The sequence below is a fragment of the Molossus molossus genome, unplaced genomic scaffold, assembly GCF_014108415.1.
Source record: "Molossus molossus isolate mMolMol1 unplaced genomic scaffold, mMolMol1.p scaffold_m16_p_10, whole genome shotgun sequence".
In the NCBI taxonomy this organism is placed as follows: Eukaryota; Metazoa; Chordata; class Mammalia; order Chiroptera; family Molossidae; genus Molossus; species Molossus molossus.
Window position 1 is genome coordinate 52,126,219 of NW_023425345.1, and position 17,501 is coordinate 52,143,719.

Here is a 17,501-nt window from a genome sequence, read left to right on the forward strand (position 1 = left end):
TACTTGCACAAATATAGGGTCTTAGACTCTGGACAAAATAAGATTTCTCCTGCAGTATCCAAGGCTTAAAGCTACAAAGAAAATTAGAGTTAAGTCACCTTCCACAAGAGACCTTCCTGAGCTGCCATCAGCTCTCTTGAATGTTGGCCTTTCCCCCAGGCCTTGCTGTCTGATTTATTGTTTAATTTGCCCCTTCAGAGAAGGCCCCAGTCCTGGGTTGGGGAAGAAAGTGAAGATAGGGAAAGAATCATTTCTTTCCTCATTTTTCTCCAAAGTGCCTGCTTACTTGGGAAGGGGATTTTCAGGCTGTAAATTCTCTTAACCCACAGTGTTGGGGGGGGGGGGGGGTCATGGGCAGAGATTAAAGTCTGGAAGAATAGCCTCATTTACTAAGTTCCCAACCTGCCACAGACCCAGGTCAAGTCCAGGACAGCTAGAGTTCAGTGTTGCTTCCTTCCAACATGGATTACACAAGAAAAGGTTCTGCTTTAGTGCAATTTCCCTCAAAAGGAACCTGGGAGAGGTGGGGGAGGAGGTGACACGTTCCGGCCCCAGGGCTGAGTTACCTTCTGACCTTGAGGTCAAGGTAGACACTGAGTCTGACATTTTGAGCAGCACATCACCCTTTTCAGAATTGTGTCTCTTGGGTCCTTTCAGGGGATAGTGTGCCTGCAGGCAAAGAGGGCAAGGCTGTGGTTCTGCTGGATGAGCTGCTGTACCTGCCACGCTTGCACAGAGGAGCAAAGAGAGGTGGAAAGAGAAGCCGTTGAAAATAAGAGCTAATGGTCAGTCCGTAGGGGCTGCTGCAGGCCTGCCCCAAAGACAGGGAGTTTCTGGTTCCCAACCCTTCAAAACTCACCCTTCAAAAACCACGTTAGCAAAGTGCTTTTTTAAGTGACACCACAAACCCCCTCCCTTGGCATGACCAGCCCAGAGCCTGGTGCTCTTACTGGGCCCCTATGCCCTCCCCACGATGTGCAATATGTGGGGGACAGCACAGGCAGCTGACGGGCATGCACACAGTGGGGTCTCAAGACCCAGGACAAGCAGAGCCACATGTAGCAGAATGACAGGTGCTGTCACGGCTGTGGCTGCAGCTGGGTGCCAAGGGACAAGTACAAAGTGCTGGAACACAGGGCTGGGGGCTGAGCCCTAAGGGATCTGAAAGACGTTCAGCTTGCTGGTGTTCTTGAGCGTCTGGCGCCGATTGCAGAACCAGACCCGCACAACCTCCCGGTCATAGTTGAGCTCCTTAGCAATCTCAGTGATTTCCTGGCCAGTGGGCAAGGGGTTCTTCTCGAAGTAGGCATTGAGAGCCACTATGGCCTGGGGAGTAAAGGAGGTGCGGCGTTTGCGTTTCTTGGAGGGCTCACCTCCCACAAACTCCATCAGGTTCTGTTGGCCTTCTTGGTTCCGGAGTTCGGCTTCATTCAGCCACTTCTCCAGTACTGGCTTCAACTTCTGGGCACTCTTAGGTGTGATGTCCAGCTTCTCAAACCTGTAGGTGACCCAAGCCCAGAGAGGGACAGTGAGAGTGTCTTACTCCCCATACCCGGGTATGAGCATTCTCCTTAAGGGGCTGCTCCTCACCACCCCTACCAAGACCCCCCTGGCTCAGTTAAGCCCAGATATCTCACACTGTCCTGTATCCCAGGTCATAGCAAAGGGACTATTCCCATGGCCTCAGCTCAGTAGGACAGTGATAACAGTGCAGCTGCCCTACGAACAACCATTCCAGAACCCTCACACTGAAACAAGTGAGTTCACTGACGTGTTATCTTGAGAGGCCTCCAGGCAGGGCACATGGATGTCCTGAGTGCTGTCCTCCTCTAATCACACTTAGAGCAGCATCACCAAGTCAGACCCTGGATGTGACTACAGTCTTCCCAACATGGCACTGAGATTAATAGTCACTCTAGTCTATTTATGGAATTGGAAGGCAGATGAAACCTCTCAGCCACACCTGAGCCATGCACTCATTCTTGTTTGAAACCCTCTGCTACCCCTCCTGTGATACGGGCACCAGAGCCAGCTACATCGCTGCAGAGTCGAGCCTTACAAGACGGGAAGATGGGAGCATGATAGGGGTGATGGTGCAGTACAGCTCAGAGCCAAGCCAGAACTCAAGTTCCCACCGCTGTGACTAATTCCATAAGCTGTACTCCTTTCCCTCTAGGATTCCTAGAATTAGAGTCTTGGGTTCCCAGAAAAAGTCTATGTAAATGCTCAGGATTGGAGGATAAACATCAGAAGCCCCTCAGAGGACCTGAACAGTCTTTGGCTACTCCAGGTATTCATAGCTTATCCTTAAAGCAGCCTTCCTGATTTGGAAGAAGGCAGGAGCAAGGGAGAATAAAGGGATCAGATACCCAGGTCTCTGTGAATCCCTCGTGGCACCAGGCACTTGAGCAGGCCCTGACCTTGCCTTACTTACCGGCAGATGGCTGACTGGCTGTAGGCCGGGCCTTCTGTAGCAGTCAGAGCCTGACCCACCTGGGTCTGTGTGAGGCCCAGGGACAGCCGCCGGATCTTAAAGTTCTTGGCAAACTCCCGGATCTCTTCTAAGTTGATCCCATCCTCATCCAGACTTGGGGTATGTGGCTCTAGGCCAGAGAAGGGACCAGGGGTGAGTGCAGAGGACAGATAATCATCACTGCTTAACCAGCACATTGGCCTGGCCTGGTGCCGATGGATTAGGACATTTGGCAAAAGGTCTATGCACCCTTAAGACCCTCATTAACCTTGTCCTCAAGATAAACAATACTGGGAGTCAGAGAGAAAGGGCCCTGGAGCAACCTGTCTGGAGGTAGGGGTCTATTTTCAAGTTCTTCCTGTTCTGACTGCTGACCCTCCCCATTCTCCCTACTTCTGGCCCGTGAGCACACCTGTTAGCCATCCACATTTTCAAATACTGGGTGAGAGACCACAGGAGAGACAGCCAAGGGAGATACAGCCTCATCATGCCTAGAATCCAGCTCAACAGGGATAAGAAAGCCAGTCCCTGGCATTGAGCATCTGCCCTTCCCCTTTGGACTCCAGGAAGTTTATTAAGGAGAGCAGTATCCAAAGAGGTCAGGGTGTCCAAATAAATGCCTCTCCCATTCTCCATAACCTCCTCCAGGAGCCACTTACTGGACACCAACTGGCTGACAGTGGGAGTCTCTGAGCAGGTAATTGGGATGGGAGCAGAGGCAGATGGCTTGGCCACTGGGGCTGGGCTGGCGATGACCACAGCAGGCGGGGGCACAGCTGGCGTAGGCTGGATGGGCTGCACCTAGGAGAAGAGAGCCAACAAGCCTCTACTACCCACCTGCCCAGCTCAGAGGGTCAGAGTCCCTGCATGGATCAGAGACAGGAGCACAAATGGGCATGAACTCCACACTCCCACCTGTGCCCCATCAAAAAGCAAGACTAGACGCTACTTATTATCACCCACACAATGATAATGACCACTGAAATAGGCACAGCAACCTGTCCTACCAAGCTGGAGCCTCATGGCCACCGTGACACAGGCAGGTCAGAATCTCAGAAAGGTCCAATACAGTTGGTCAAAGCCCCACAGGTGTCCACCTTCGAGACAACTGCTCTCAAATCGCTGCCCTCAGAGGAGAAACCTAACCTGATTTTAGAGCCTCCCAGGCCCAAACATCATTGAGTAGAGAACTGGCGAATGACATCTGGAACCTCCCTGTGAGATACTGTGCAGTCATTTAAAAGAATAAGGTAGCCCTGGCCGGTTTGGCTCAGCGGTTAGAGCATCGGCCTGCGGTCCTGAGAGACCCGGGTTCGGTTCCCGCTAAGGGCATGTACCTCGGTTGCGGTTTGTCCCCGGCCCTGGTTGGTCGTGTGGGTGGCAGCCACTCGATGTGTTCCTTTCACATCGATGTTTCTCTCTCTCTCTCTGTTCCTCTCTCTCCCTCCCACTCTACCTGAACAAAAAATGGTAAAATGTCCTCAGGTGAGGATAAAAAAGAATAAGGTATATATGCCCTGGCTGGTGTAGCTTAGTGGTTAGAGCATGGGCTCATGGACCAAAGAGGTGCAGGTTTGATTCTGGTCAAGGGCACGTACCTAGATTGCAAGTTTAATCCCCAAACCCAGTCAGGATCGTGCAGGAGGCAACTAATCAATGTGTCTCTCTCACATCGATATTTCTCTCTCTCGCTCTCTCTCCCTCCACCCCCTCACCCCCGCCTTCCCTCCCTTCCACTCTGTCTAAAAAAAAATCAATGGAAAAAATATCCTCAGGTGAGGATTAACAACAAAAAATAAATTAAAAGAATAAAGTATATGTCTTAACTACTGACATGGAAGAAAAGCTCAGAGCCCTGGCCGGTGTGGCTCAGCGGTTAGAGCATCGGCCTGTGGTCCAGAGAGACCCAGGTTCGGTTCCCGCTAAGGGCATGTACCTCAGTTGCAGTTTGTCCCCGGCCCTGGTTGGGTCGTGTGGGTGGTAGCCACTCGATGTGTCCCTTTCACATTGATGTTTCTCTCTCTCCCTCTCTTCCTCTCTCTCTCTCTCCCTCCCACTCTATCTGAACAAAAAATAGAAAAATGTCCTCAGGTGAGAATAAAAAAAAAAAGAAAGAAAGAAAAAAAGCTCAGAGCCATTGTGCTAAGTGGGAGAAAAAAAAGGTGAAAAATAGGTTTTATGAGATAATTTAAATTTTTTAAAATATATTTTTATTGATTTTTAGAGAGAGAGGAAGGGAGAGGGAGGGAATATACGCCCCCCACTGGGGACCAAGCCCACAACCTGGGTATGTGCACTGACCAGGAATTGAACCGGTGACCTCTTGGTTCATGAGTTGATGCTCAATCACTGAGCCACACCAGCTGGACTAGGATAATTCTTTTATTTTTTTATTTTTCCAATTTTTATTAATTTATTTTTGTTACAGATGTTTCTCCTTTTCCCCCTAGACACTCTCCTTGGGATAATTCTTTTAAAAAATGCATTTAAATTTCCAGGAAAAAAAAATGAAGGTGGAATGAGAAGGGATATTTACTTTTTTACATTATGCATAATATTGGATTTTTTTTACTTTTATATTTTTATCCTCACCTGAGGACCTTTTTGCATGTATCTTTAGATATAGCGTGAGTGGGAGAGGGAGGAAGAGAGAGAGAAACATCGATGCGAGAGACACACACCAACCGGTTGCCCTCACACAACCCCAACCGGGGTATATGCCCTTAGCGCAAACCTAGGACTCTCTGGCCCAGGGGCCGATGCTCTAACTGCTGAGCCAATCTGGCCAGGGCAAGAAGTTTTTATTTTATTTTTATCCTCACCCGAGGACATTTTTGCATTTATCTTTAGATAGAGCGGGAGGGAGAAAGGGAGGAAGAGAAGGAGAGAGAGAAACATTAACATGAGAGAGACCATTGACTGGTTGCCACCCATACAACCCTAACCACGGCTAGGGACAAACCGCAAGCGAGGTACAAGCCCTTAGTAGGATCCGAACCCAGCTCTCTAGTCCACAGGCTGACGCTCTAACTGCTGAGCCAAACCAGCCAGGACTAATCTTGGAATTTTTATAAAAATCATGTATCATTTATAATCAGAAGAAACAACTATATGACATTAGTATTTTTTTTTTAAAGTTTTCTGAAAAGTTCAAATTTCTCTAGGATGGGTCCGGTTCCCTGGATTCTTTCTACCTCTCGAGAGCCCTCAAGTCCACTCCTTGCTTCTCAGGGCCTTAGTCTTCATTCAGAGTCCCTGGTCTCTTGCTAGAACTGTTTAAGCTGCCATCTAACAGGTGATAAGGACTTAAGTCTCCCCATAGTCCAGTTCTTGGCTCCACTTGGGCAACAGAGGAAATTTTTTTAATGCACATTTAGTCAGCCATTTCCCTGCTAAAAACCCTTCCATGCCCCCTCACTAGCTAAGAGAGATAACAATAAAAACACTGTTTTTCAAGTGCTAGAGTGTACTAGAGTGTTAATAGCCTGTGTGTAATCTGTCCTTCAACACTCATAACCTTTTGCAGTTGTGCCTTTTATAATCTCCATTTTACAGATGAGGCTAAGAGATTATTCACAAAGCTGGGAAGCAGCATGCCACATTTGAGAACCATGGGCCTCAACACCTGGGAACTTGATAGAAGGAGGAGTTCTTGGGCCCCACTCCAGACCTACTGAATAAGAAACTCTGGGGCAGGGCCTAGGAACCTGCATTCCAACAAACCCTCCAGGTGGTTCTGACGCACACTCAGGTTTGAGAACCCCTGCACACTATACATCTTATAATTTCCTAAAGATAAAATACTCTCTCATCCAACTCATCCCTTTACATTAGTTCAACGTCCCTTCTCTAGGAAGCATTGTTGAACTCCCCAGTTTTTTTAGAGGTCCCTTCTCTGGGTTCCCTTATTGTGCCCCTGTCATAGTCTTTGTCAGGCTGCCTTGTACTTGTCTCCAGTGCTGGACTACTTAAGGCTAGGAGGAGCATCTAATTCATCACTCTATCTTCAGCACCTGGAATACAGTAGGCACTCAAAATCTGCTCCTAGAATGAACAAATAAGTTAATAAACAAAGCCACAGTACAGAGTGGAAGGGTGAAGGGATAAGGGGGACGAGGCAGGAGATGCAGAACTAACCTCCCAGGGCTTTTCCAGCAGTTTGTTCACTCTGGAGCTGATCAAGGCCCAGTTTACTTTGACCTCCTCTTCCTGGGCCTTCTCAGAATGGCACTAGCTTCTGAGGGTCCATAGACAAGTTTTTGGTGTGTCTGGCTAGGGGTCAGGGGTGGGGGTGCAGTTTCCCTGGGTAGAGCATGCGTGACTCACGCGGGCCTTCTACCCTGAACCTCCCCCCACTTTGGGGAGGTGCCCTGCTTTCTCAGGGGATTCAAAAATAATCTTGTCCTGCCTATAGTCTGAAGAGAGGCAGCCCATGCCAGACAGCACTGTCTTCCCCCATCCCCAACCCCAGCCCTTGTACCTCACTCTTAGCAGGGGACTCAGGCGTGCTTGGCTTCCGGACAGCCACAGGTGGAGGCAGGGGGCTGCTGGCCAGGGTTGCAATCACCTGGCCCTGGGCGTTCAACAGTAGCTGAGGGGTCACAGCCTGGACCTGCAGGCTTTGGGCTGGTGCTGATGCTGCCACGCTAGCCGAGTTCACTACCCATGGAAGTGTTCCAATTACCTGGGAGGAAATAAGGCAGGGAATCTAAGTGTGAGGGCAGTGTCCAGCTCTACCTCCAACCCAAATCCCCACACTGGCAGGGGAGGGGCTTAGATGAATCACTTAACCCCTATGGGCTTCAGTTTCTTCCTCAATAAAGTGAAGGATTCACAGTCTAGGGCCTGCTTCCTTTATTCTATCTCCAGAGGTGTGATGGAGCAGGAATGGGTCTGCATGTGGAGTCAGACAGCCCTGGATGTGAACCCTTGCTCTGCCAGTTTAGCTGTGTGGCTTAATTTATCTGAACCTCAATCTCTGTAAAATGGGAATAAAAATCTACCTAATAGATCTGTACTCAAAACAAAGTGAGATGATATATGAGAAAGCAACTAGCGCAGACCCTGGCCACAAAGCCGGTGCTCCATGAATGAAGTGGGTGTTCACCTCAAGTAGAGTGGGTGCCTCCAGGGCAAGGTAGTGGCTATGCCCCTGCCTGGTCTCAGGATCAGCAGAGAGCTGCCACACAGGAGATATGAACAGCAGTCTCACACCTTGAGGTTTCTAAGACCCTCAGCCCAAGTCCTGGTCCCCCCACCAGCTTCTCCACAGCCCCCAATCTCAGCCCTGGCTTTGACCACTTGCCTGTCCCTGAGCATTGGTGAGGATCTGACTGCTGATCCCTGGCATGCTGGGAATGGCGTTGGCAATGACTGGAGTTGTAGTGAGGGAGCCCAGGATCTGGGTCTGTCCCCCGAGGGAAGCAGCACTGATCTGTGGGTGGAGGAAGAGCCTTGCTCAGAGGCTGAGGGGATAGACAGAGCCGGGGGCAGAGGGAAGAGGGCTCAAGGAACTGGACAGGAGGTAGGGATGTGGGGCAGATATGAATGTGGGCTGCAGACCCATCTCCACCAGCTGAATAGTATCCAGGCCCGGGTGGCAGGGGGTTAGCCAGGACGGGTGGGGTCAAAGGCATGGAAGAATAACTCTGGCTTTCAGGCCAGGCGTGAAAGAGACGTGCCATGCTGAAGTGGCTGATGCGATTTTAGTCACATCTAACAGCTCCTCTGCCAAGCCAGGACCCACACTGGACAGACGCTGGCATGGGGCTGTGAGCCTCTAGCTCCACCTTAGTGATAGCTCACAAGTTTGCGATCCCCAGACACAATCCCACCCTCCAAGGCTTCTCCAGTGGTTCAGGTTCTGGAGAATTTGCCCAGCCCTCTTGGCAGAGGCTGTCTGCTCTCGTCTGGGATGGACAGGCTGGCAGCTGCAAGGAGAAGACTTCGGAGGGAGCCCATCTCTGCTGATGTGTTGGAAAAGAGCCGTATTCGGGGGCTGGTCCTCCACCTCCTTCCTCCCCTGTCAGTTCCACCCTTGACCCAAGATTCGCTCCATCCCTGGTCAGCCTTGGGTGAGGGCAGCAGCGGCTTACGATTCCTGGGCTAAATGCGAAGCCTGCAGGCTGGAGGGTGATCTGTGGGGGGGTGTCCACGGGCTTGGGGGTGGGGGCAGTAGCGGCGGCAGCAGTGGGCTGCGGTAGGATGGCAGGCGTGGTCTGCAGCAGCGGCGGGGTCTGGAACAGCGTCTGGGGCTGAGCTGGTGGCCGGGGCTGGGCGGGCGAGGAGGCCTGTACCGGTGGGGCAGCTTGTATGGGTGCCGGGAGAGCGGTGTTCAGCACGGCCGCTGCTATGGAGCAAGGCAGAGACAGAGGTGCTCAAATGCCTAGCCGCAGCCCAGAGCAGCTCCATCCCAAGGGATCTGGCACAAGAAGGAGAATGGGTTGGGGCAGTGGGGCAGGGGGAGAGGCAGCTGTGATTCCCTTGATCCTTGCAGGGGGCAGCACATGCCAACATCTCTCATCCCCCCTCCCTTGGGCCTGGAGAAGTGTAGGTTCAAAACCAGAAGTTGTATCTTCTTGCAGTCCTTCTCAGGAGGCTGGTCATGGGGTGAATTCTGGTCTGGGGGGAGAGGGGCAGTCTCAGACAGTTGGCTGAAGTGAGAGAGGCCTGCTGGGCCAGCATGGTGTCATGACCTAGAGTCCCGAGGTGCTGCAGCAGCTCTGTGGCTGGGTGCCTGGGACACCGGATCCGGACTCCAGGGTTGTTGCCCTGGGTAGGCTGCAGGTTCTGAGTCCAACATGGCAAGCCCGCGTGCAGGAATGGTAGTGCTGGGTGGTGGGGGGCTTGGTGCAGTCCTGGGGAGAGTTGCCGTTACCTTGGAGACTGGCTAAAGGTGGCTTGAAAATTCCCCCCGTAGGAGAAGCAGCGGTCAGTCCTGGGAGGGCAGCCACGGTTGCTGTAGGAATTGTCCACACGGCCAGCCCCTGCTGACCAGCCACTTGACCTGCAATACTGATGGGGATAAGAAGAGGTTGAGTAACTGCCCCTGCTGGAACCATAACTCCTGTCAGAACTGTGGCTAAGTTTTCCTGAGTCAAGACCTGCAAAAGCAAACAAGATTTCAAAAAGAAAAGAAGAAATAAAAAAAAAAATCAACATCGACAGCGCAAACACTGGGTCTCTCAGACCCAGTTGAGCACAAACAAAGCATTCTGAGGGCAATGGGGAAAAGGCTGCACGAGGGCAGGGAAGAGACCAGCCCTAGACGGAGCCTCAGCCTTGAGGGGGGTGCCTGACCAGACTAGCCTGCATTCAGAGAAGCAGCCCAAATCAAGGACAGGACCTGCTCACAGGACAGCAGAGAGTGCACAGACTCTTCCAGCCTTCCCTGGGCCCTTACCCATAGGACCAACACTTTGTGGCCAGGAAGCAGGGGGCAGGGACTGACGGAACCAAGTGGTCAAGGGCCCACAGAGGCTTCTGAGAAGCTCTGATGGAGGCTACCCTTGATGGATGCCTCAAAAATCTGTGCCTCTAGCGAAAGGTCACAGGGAGCTCAGCAGGCTTGGGAGACCCTGGAGGCAGCTCACTGTGCTGGGACTGCCTTTGGGCACTGAATGAGAATTGTGAACAATGCATTAACTTTTCCAGGCATCCACTAGAGGGACTGAGGGTATTCACTCATTTAGTCATTAGATAAACAGAATGGTTTATGGCATGAAAGAGTTAATGTAATCTCTATAGTCCTTGCTATACCCAAGGAGATTACCTGGTAAACACAGATCTACTTTTCCCAGTGGGCCTGATCTGGGGCAGGGGAAAGGCCAGGGGTGCCTCGTGGGGGACTCCCTCCCTCAAGCCATAGCCCCTTCCCTGTCCTGCCTTGTGAAGTTTCCAGATCCCATAGCCACTCCATCTTGGTGGTCCCACACCTTGCTTCTGCCCATTGCTCTCTGTCCAGCTCCCAGGGGTGACTCTTACCTGGGGGGCAGCTTGAACGGCCAGGGGCGTCAGGGTCTGTGATGCCTGAGGCTGGCTTGGGGCTTGGCTGAAGGTGGCGACAGCTGGGGCAGGGCTCGAAGGGATCCCCGGGGGTGACTTCACTTCATGTGGCATTGAGAGAAAGGACAAAGAGTGAGCCTGGTGTGAGCAGAGAGGTCACCAGACTAGAATGTCCTGTCGTCAGCTTGAAGTGGCAACTCTCAGCCTCACACTGTATTTCTGCACAACCCAAAACCAATCACTGGCTGGCCCAGAAGGTAGCTTCCAAAATGCTACTTATAGTGAGACTAGGAGGTTGGAGAGCCCTGTGCTAGACCTAGAATGTAGGCCCTCTTCTTCCCACATTTAGATGAAGAAAATGCAGGCCTATGCACAACTGGGTATCAGTTTCTCATTTTTTGACTCTACAGAACATTGTGGTCTATCCACCTATTCAACAGAGGGGCCTGAAGTAAATGCGTTGGGAGGGAAGGGGCTAGACAGAATCAATGGGAGCAGCTTTCCTTGGCTCATCCAGCAACTGGACCATTGCTCAACCCACCTTCAGGCTACTTTTTGGAGACGGGAGCCGGATTGGGGGAGGGGCAAGGATTCTGCAGGGTGAAATCCTTGAAATGACATTCCCTGAAAATTGGACACGTCTTTGCCACAGTCAGGATCACAGCAGCTCCCAGGCCAGGTGGCCTTTCTCTGCCAGTCCCTGAAGTCTGGCGTCTGGATGAGCAGCTCCAGTGAGCTTCTAAAGGAACTTCCGTGAATCAAAGCTTTTCATCCAGGTTATAGCTTCCTCTTGCTGCCTTGATCTGTCAGGTATTGGGGATCCCCACTAGGACGCCTCTTTAAAGCCACACAACAAGGAAAAGGGTTATTTTATATATGGTGAGACATTAAAAGAAGCCTAGGTATTGGGTGATGAGTATTAGACCAGACCAGTGGCCCGTTCATACCAGCTGGGCATAGATTTCCAGCCTAATCAAGGCTCACTGAGTCAGAATGTTTGTGAGTAGAGGCCAGTAATCTCTCCTCTCTCTCTTTTCTTTATTTTTTTATTTTCCAATTACAGTTGACATTCAATATAATATTAGTTTCAAATGTACATCATAGTGATTAGACATTTACATAACTTATGAAGTGATCACCCCTAGAAGTCTAGTACCCCTCGGACATCATACAGTTATTACAACATTATTGACTATATTCCCTATGCTATATTTTACATCCCCATGACTGTTTTCATAACTGGCAATTTCCACTTCTTAATCTCTTTTTTCTTTTAAGCTCCCTTGTGATACAGCACACAGCCACAGTGGGAACCACTGAGTTAGATAACCTTCCAGCCCTGCATTCCCCACCCAAGTTTCAATCTGGAAAGGTACTGACCTAACTCGGGACTGTACCATTCACAGTACATAATAAAGAGATTCAGATTGTTTAAGGAATTAAAGAGACAACAAAGCAGCAACAAAAGCCTTATAAGATACTAAGTGAAAACAAAATGGCAGATTTCATTCCACTGCAAAGGGAGATGCATTTCCAACTACCGAAAAAAATCAGAGCCCTGGCCGGTTTGGCTCAGCAGTTGAGTGTCAGCCTGCAGACCAGAGAGTCCGGGGTTCAGTTCCTGCTAGGGGCACGTACCACAAAAAAATAAAAAGTCAGAGACGATGAGAATAATCTGAACCTAGGAAAACTTAAAAAACATTTTGCTTGACAAACATAATGATTTATAAAAAGTAAAAAAACAAGAATATGATAAACATGAATGATAAAAGCTTACCATCCAAAGAAATAAAATATTTATTTTATTAGAATATATTTCCAAAGTAGGACCAAGGAGTCCAAGAGTTTGCATACATTTAGGACTTTTGTCACTTCCTGCTCGACTGCTTTTCTGAAACGCTAAACCAATTCACAGAAACACCAACAATGTACCTGTTTCTCTACAGCATCACCCAGTTTAGCGTTTATCACTGTTAATTTTTGCAGTATCTTATAGCCAATTACTTTTTCTCTCATTGATAGCAAGAGTTTGTGTTTTTTCATGTGATGACTTCTTCCTATATACAAAATTGATTTCTCTTCAAAAAGAATTTGAGTGGACTATATCTCAAAGAAAAAAAAAAATTCAAAGACAGTCAAAGCAACACTGGTTCTGACAAAAAACAGACAGTTTGCCCTGGCCGGTTTGGCTCAGCGGTTAGAGCGTCGGCCTGCGGTCCGCAGAGACCCGGGTTCGGTTCCCGCTAAGGGCACATACTTCGGTTGCAGTTTGTCCCCAGCCCTGGTTGGTCGTGCGGGTGGCAGCCACTCGATGTGTCCCTTCACATCGATGTTTTTTTCTCTCTCTCCCTTCCTCTCTCTCCCTCCCGCTCTATCTGTACAAAAAATGTAAAAATGTCCTCGGGTGAGGATAAAAAAAAAAAAAAGAAAAGAAAAAAACAGACAGTTTGGCAATAGCCAAAACCAGAACAGATTTGTGCATCTATGTCAATAAAGGAAAAGGGTATCTGAAACATGTGGTGGTCAGCATCATACGACATAGCCTACCCTCAGCAGTCACAGCTATAAAAATATGTATATGTGACAAGGACTGGGTAGTCATTTAGAGTGCCGTAAATCACTAGATTTTTTCACCCTGAAAAAATTTCCTGTTACTTTGTTTTAAGAGGAAATGTTTAATACTGCATATCTAGAAAGGTTCTAGTAAGGCCACAATCTAAGCTGGCAGCTTCTTAGAAAGCATCACCAAAATGCCTCATCTGCTTGACGATGATTAAAATTCCTTCACTGAGAAAGATTTCATGAAAGGCTCCAGTACACCAGCCTCAGGAAGAGATGCACACTGCCATAAACACTCGTGCTGAGGTGTGAGTAACTGACTTAGGGTCTACTGCTGAAAGCAGGTTTGGATAAGGAGCAGAATAAGACACCAGAAGAAATATCACTTCAAGGGTAAAAAGGGAAGTCAAGGCACTGTGGATAAACCTGGGAAACCTTCCAAATATTCTGAAAAGGGGCTCTATCCCCACAATGGAAAGGAATGGGAAGGGTGGCTGAGACAGAGTTCTTCCCTGCCTGCTCCCCAGGGCACTGGCTCATGGAAACACAGGTGAAGCACCATCCGGGCCTCAAAATAGAAACAGCATTTCAAGGCAAGGGGGAAATGGTCCTGCCTTTTGTCATTTCTTTACTCAAAAGGGGGAGGGGGGAGAATAAGCAGGTTACGAGGGCCCCAAAAAATCTGCACACTAATTTGCAGGAAAAGGATGTGAGGTCTTGTGATTTCCTTGTTGAATAGTTGTTGCTTTGCCAAAGCCTGTCTGTTCTCATTTGCTGTCTTCTTGGATCCCCCTCTTAGCCTACCCCAACCAGCCCAGATTGCCAATCTAGGGAAGGGAAGATAAGCAGAAGACAAGGGGATATGAATCCTGGTGTTCTGGGGGAAATGGCTAGGGAGACCTCAGGCTTCCTGCGAAGGGAGATGTCTGTTTTGCAAGGTGCTAATGAGGAAAGTCAATGAAAGGGTGCCCTGTGGCCAGTAAGCTGTGCCTGGTACCAGCCTTAGCCTCTAGAACAGCCCTACTGCAGGTAATTAGGGGAGATGGTGTAGGTGGAGCAGCCTACATAGGAGAATTTAGCTCACGCCCTCAAGTTATCTTTGGAGGACAGCAGAAATAAGTCCACCAGGTTTGAGTCACACAAGCCCAGCTGGGAGTAAGGATCTGGCATTCCGCAAGGTCCTACCTAACCTACATCTAGTCCAAGGTAGGTAAGAGATGCTCCCATCCCTGCTTCTGGGACTTCCCAGCTTTACCATAGCAGGTACTGAGTCAAAAAGGCTGGCAGGATCCTAAAGGTCTAGTCCTCTCTGCACTGGGTCTGAGGGTCTGGTTTAGACCTAGGAGCCCTCTCTGAGGTTTATTTAGTCCCCTCAGCTGAGCCCTGCCCTCTCCACCCACCTCACCCTGACCCATTCCAGTTTAGGTCTGGAAGTGACTGAAACCAGAACTAAAGTTCCAGGAACAAGGGAGTGCGGGATAGACCCATCAGCTGACCAGAAGTACAGGCCATGGCCAAAAGCTATCCAGTGGACAGGAAGAAAACAAGACCTTAAAGCCACCTAGGCCCCAAGGACTTGTGCTGGCTCCCTAGGGAACCACAGAGAGGGACCAGATGGAGCAATACCAGATGGGGGCAATGGCCTCGTACCAGTCGCCTCTGCAGAGGAGTCTGGGTTGTCTGGTCCAGTTTCACCAGCAGGTTCACTGGCTTCAGCAGGACCTCTGCTCTGGGAGCCCTCGGCAGCCATACCCTCCAGTCCTTTGCCTTCTTCCTCAGCAGGGACCTGGGCATCCACTCCAACTTCGAGCACGCGGATGGTCTCATGGCCTGACATCACGATGACCTGCAAACAGAGGACAGGGAACACTGCTGGGGGGGGGGGGGGGCGACATAGACTCTCCTGGGGACCAGAGCTCTGGGTAAGACTGGGGGAAAGAGGAAAGGGCACCTGAGGATGCAGACTTCCTGTGCTGAGCACTGTGTGCTCAGTGAGAATTCCAGGGCCCGGGCAGGCTGCAGCTCCCTATTCCAGGGAAGGAGCTGCTAGGAGAAAGTAGGCCCTGGGGATGGGGGCAGGGCCTGACACAAGCTGGAAAAAGTCCCACGGAGCCAAAACCACTTGGGGGTATTTCTATTTGCTCCCTTTCTTGGACTCAGTTCAGGGAGCAGTAAAAGGTCTATCCCATAGCCTTGCACGGATGTCCTCTTGGCTGCTAGGATATTGGTGTGTGGCTCTGAGGGCCCCTAACACAGTATCCACAGCTTAAGTTGGGCCAAGAAGCAAATCCCTCTTCACATCCCTTGAAACCTTACAGAAGTTCCCTCAAAGATAAAACAGTGGGAAATGAATACTCCACAATGTTGAGTAACTTTTCAGCTCATGATTCCTTTATTTTCAAAACTCTGGGGTAAAAGCCAAGATTTTCCTGCACGCTAACTTCCTGAATCCTGAGGACGTAGCCTCTCGCTCCACCCCCTAGACTGGAGCTTGTACCCTGTGGGCCTGTGGCTACAGTTGTGCCATCTGCTGTGGGCCTGCTCTGACCTTGAAGGGAGCCTCCATGTCCCAGCAATGCAGCAGGCCCCTGGGCCTCCTCAGAACACGATATTCTTCCCTGCTTAAACAACCAGCACTCAGCTCTTTACCTCTGGCACTGAAATGCTTCCAACTGGGGCACTCAAAAATCAGGGACGCTCTGTACATTAAAAAGCTCTGTGTCTGGCCTCCCCTGCGTTTGGCCTGTGCCTGAAGCCACTCCCACAACACACTCCTTAAGCCTGAAAATTGGATCCAGCCAGAGACTGCTGGAAAAAGTGACAATGTGACCCATCAGGGGAGCTGGAGTGAAATAAACCCCCAAAAGCAGTTGCTTTTCTGACTCAAACTTGACCTATGAGGGACTTCACTCCAATTACGTTTTAAGAGTTGTTAATCTTTTTTCTCCTTTTAAAAATTACATAAGTGCCCTGGCCAATGTGGCATAGAGGTTAGAGTGTTGGCCTGGGCACCGAAGTCTCAGGGGTTCGACTCCTGGTCAAGGGCACATGTCTGGGTTGCAGGTTCAATCCCCGGCCCCAGTCAACCAATGTGGGAGGCAACCAATCGATGTATCTCTCTCATATTGATGTTTCTATCTCTCTCTCTCTCCCCCTCCCTCCCTCTTCTCCACACTCTGTAAAAATCAATGGAAAAAATATCCTTGGGTGAGGATTAACCAAAAAAATTACATAAGTGCCCTGGCAAGTGTGGCTCAGTTATTTGAGCATCGTCCCATACACTGAAAGGTCACCAGTTCAATTCCTAGTCAGGGTACAAGCCAAGGTTGTAGGTTTGATCTTGGGTTGGGGTATGTGCAGGAGGCAACCGATGGATGTTCCTCTCTCACACTGATGTTTCTCTCTCTAGGAAAAATAAAAAATAAAAAACATATTTAAAAATTACATAAGTAGCCCTGGCCAGTTTGGCTCAGCGGTTAGAGCATCACCCCACGGACCAAAGAGTCTCGGGTTCGATTTTGGTCAAGGGCATGTACCTCAGTTGCTATTCAATCCCCGGCCCTGGTCCTGGTTGGGGTTGTTTGGGAAGCAACCAATCAATGTGTCTCTCAAACACTGATGTTTCTCTTTCCCTCTCTCTACTCCCTCCCTCCCCCACTACTGTATCTGAAAATCAATGGAAACATATCCTCAGGTGAGGATTAAGAAATAATAATAATAAAATAAAATAAAAATTACATAAGTAATAAATGGTCATTGCAGAAAAATTAGAAAATATATATAAGCAAGAAAAAAATTAAAAGCAAACTGCCCAATGTCCAAATCTTTTCCCATTAAGTGTATGCATATTTGTACATTTTTATTTCACCTTAAAATTTTTTAAAATATATTTTTATTGATTTTTTTTAGAGAGAGAGGAAGGGAGAGAGAGACAGAAACATCAGATGTTAGAGAGGAGCATGAATCGGCTGCCTCCTGCATGCCCCCTACTGGGGAAAGAGCCCGAAACCAGGGCATGTGCCCCAACAGGGAATCAAACCGGGACCTCCCAGTCCATGGGATGACGCTCAATCCAATGAGCCACACCAGCCGGGCTTATTTCACCTTTTAAAGTCATGGTTTAAATCTCCAAATTCAGCCCCTGAGAAATCCTAGGACAACTATACTTGGACACATGAAGTGACCATGAACTTTGGTAAGAAACAGATGATGAGGGGCTCTGTGGGGTCTTCCTACTTTCCCACACCTCTTGGTCCACCATCCTAACTCCCCCACCTCTTCCTGCCCCAGAACATACCTGCTCATTGATAGTCAAAGATGACTCTGGGCCAGCTCCTGGATCCATGGTCACTTGTCAGGGTAGGTGGGGCTGGCCCACAACTAGCACATCCTGTGGGGTGAAATAGGATGGGAAAAGCAAAGGCTGGTATGACACAGTAGTACCATTTCCATACCACATCAAAAA

General features: G+C 49.6%; 1 protein-coding gene across 1 annotated transcript; it reads right to left on the reverse strand.

The window, feature by feature from the left end:
* Nucleotides 1–284: 284 nt before the first annotated feature.
* POU6F1 (POU class 6 homeobox 1) lies at nt 285–17,501 on the reverse strand. Its single transcript, XM_036252603.1, has 10 exons — nt 17,334–17,501; nt 14,687–14,882; nt 10,457–10,578; nt 9,351–9,576; nt 8,569–8,822; nt 7,779–7,907; nt 6,954–7,157; nt 3,133–3,274; nt 2,435–2,603; nt 285–1,498 (listed from the first exon to the last, which is right to left on the reverse strand). The coding sequence occupies exons 1-10, from the start codon at nt 17,379–17,381 to the stop codon at nt 1,153–1,155; spliced, it is 1,836 nt and encodes a 611-aa protein (XP_036108496.1). The 5' UTR covers nt 17,382–17,501; the 3' UTR covers nt 285–1,152.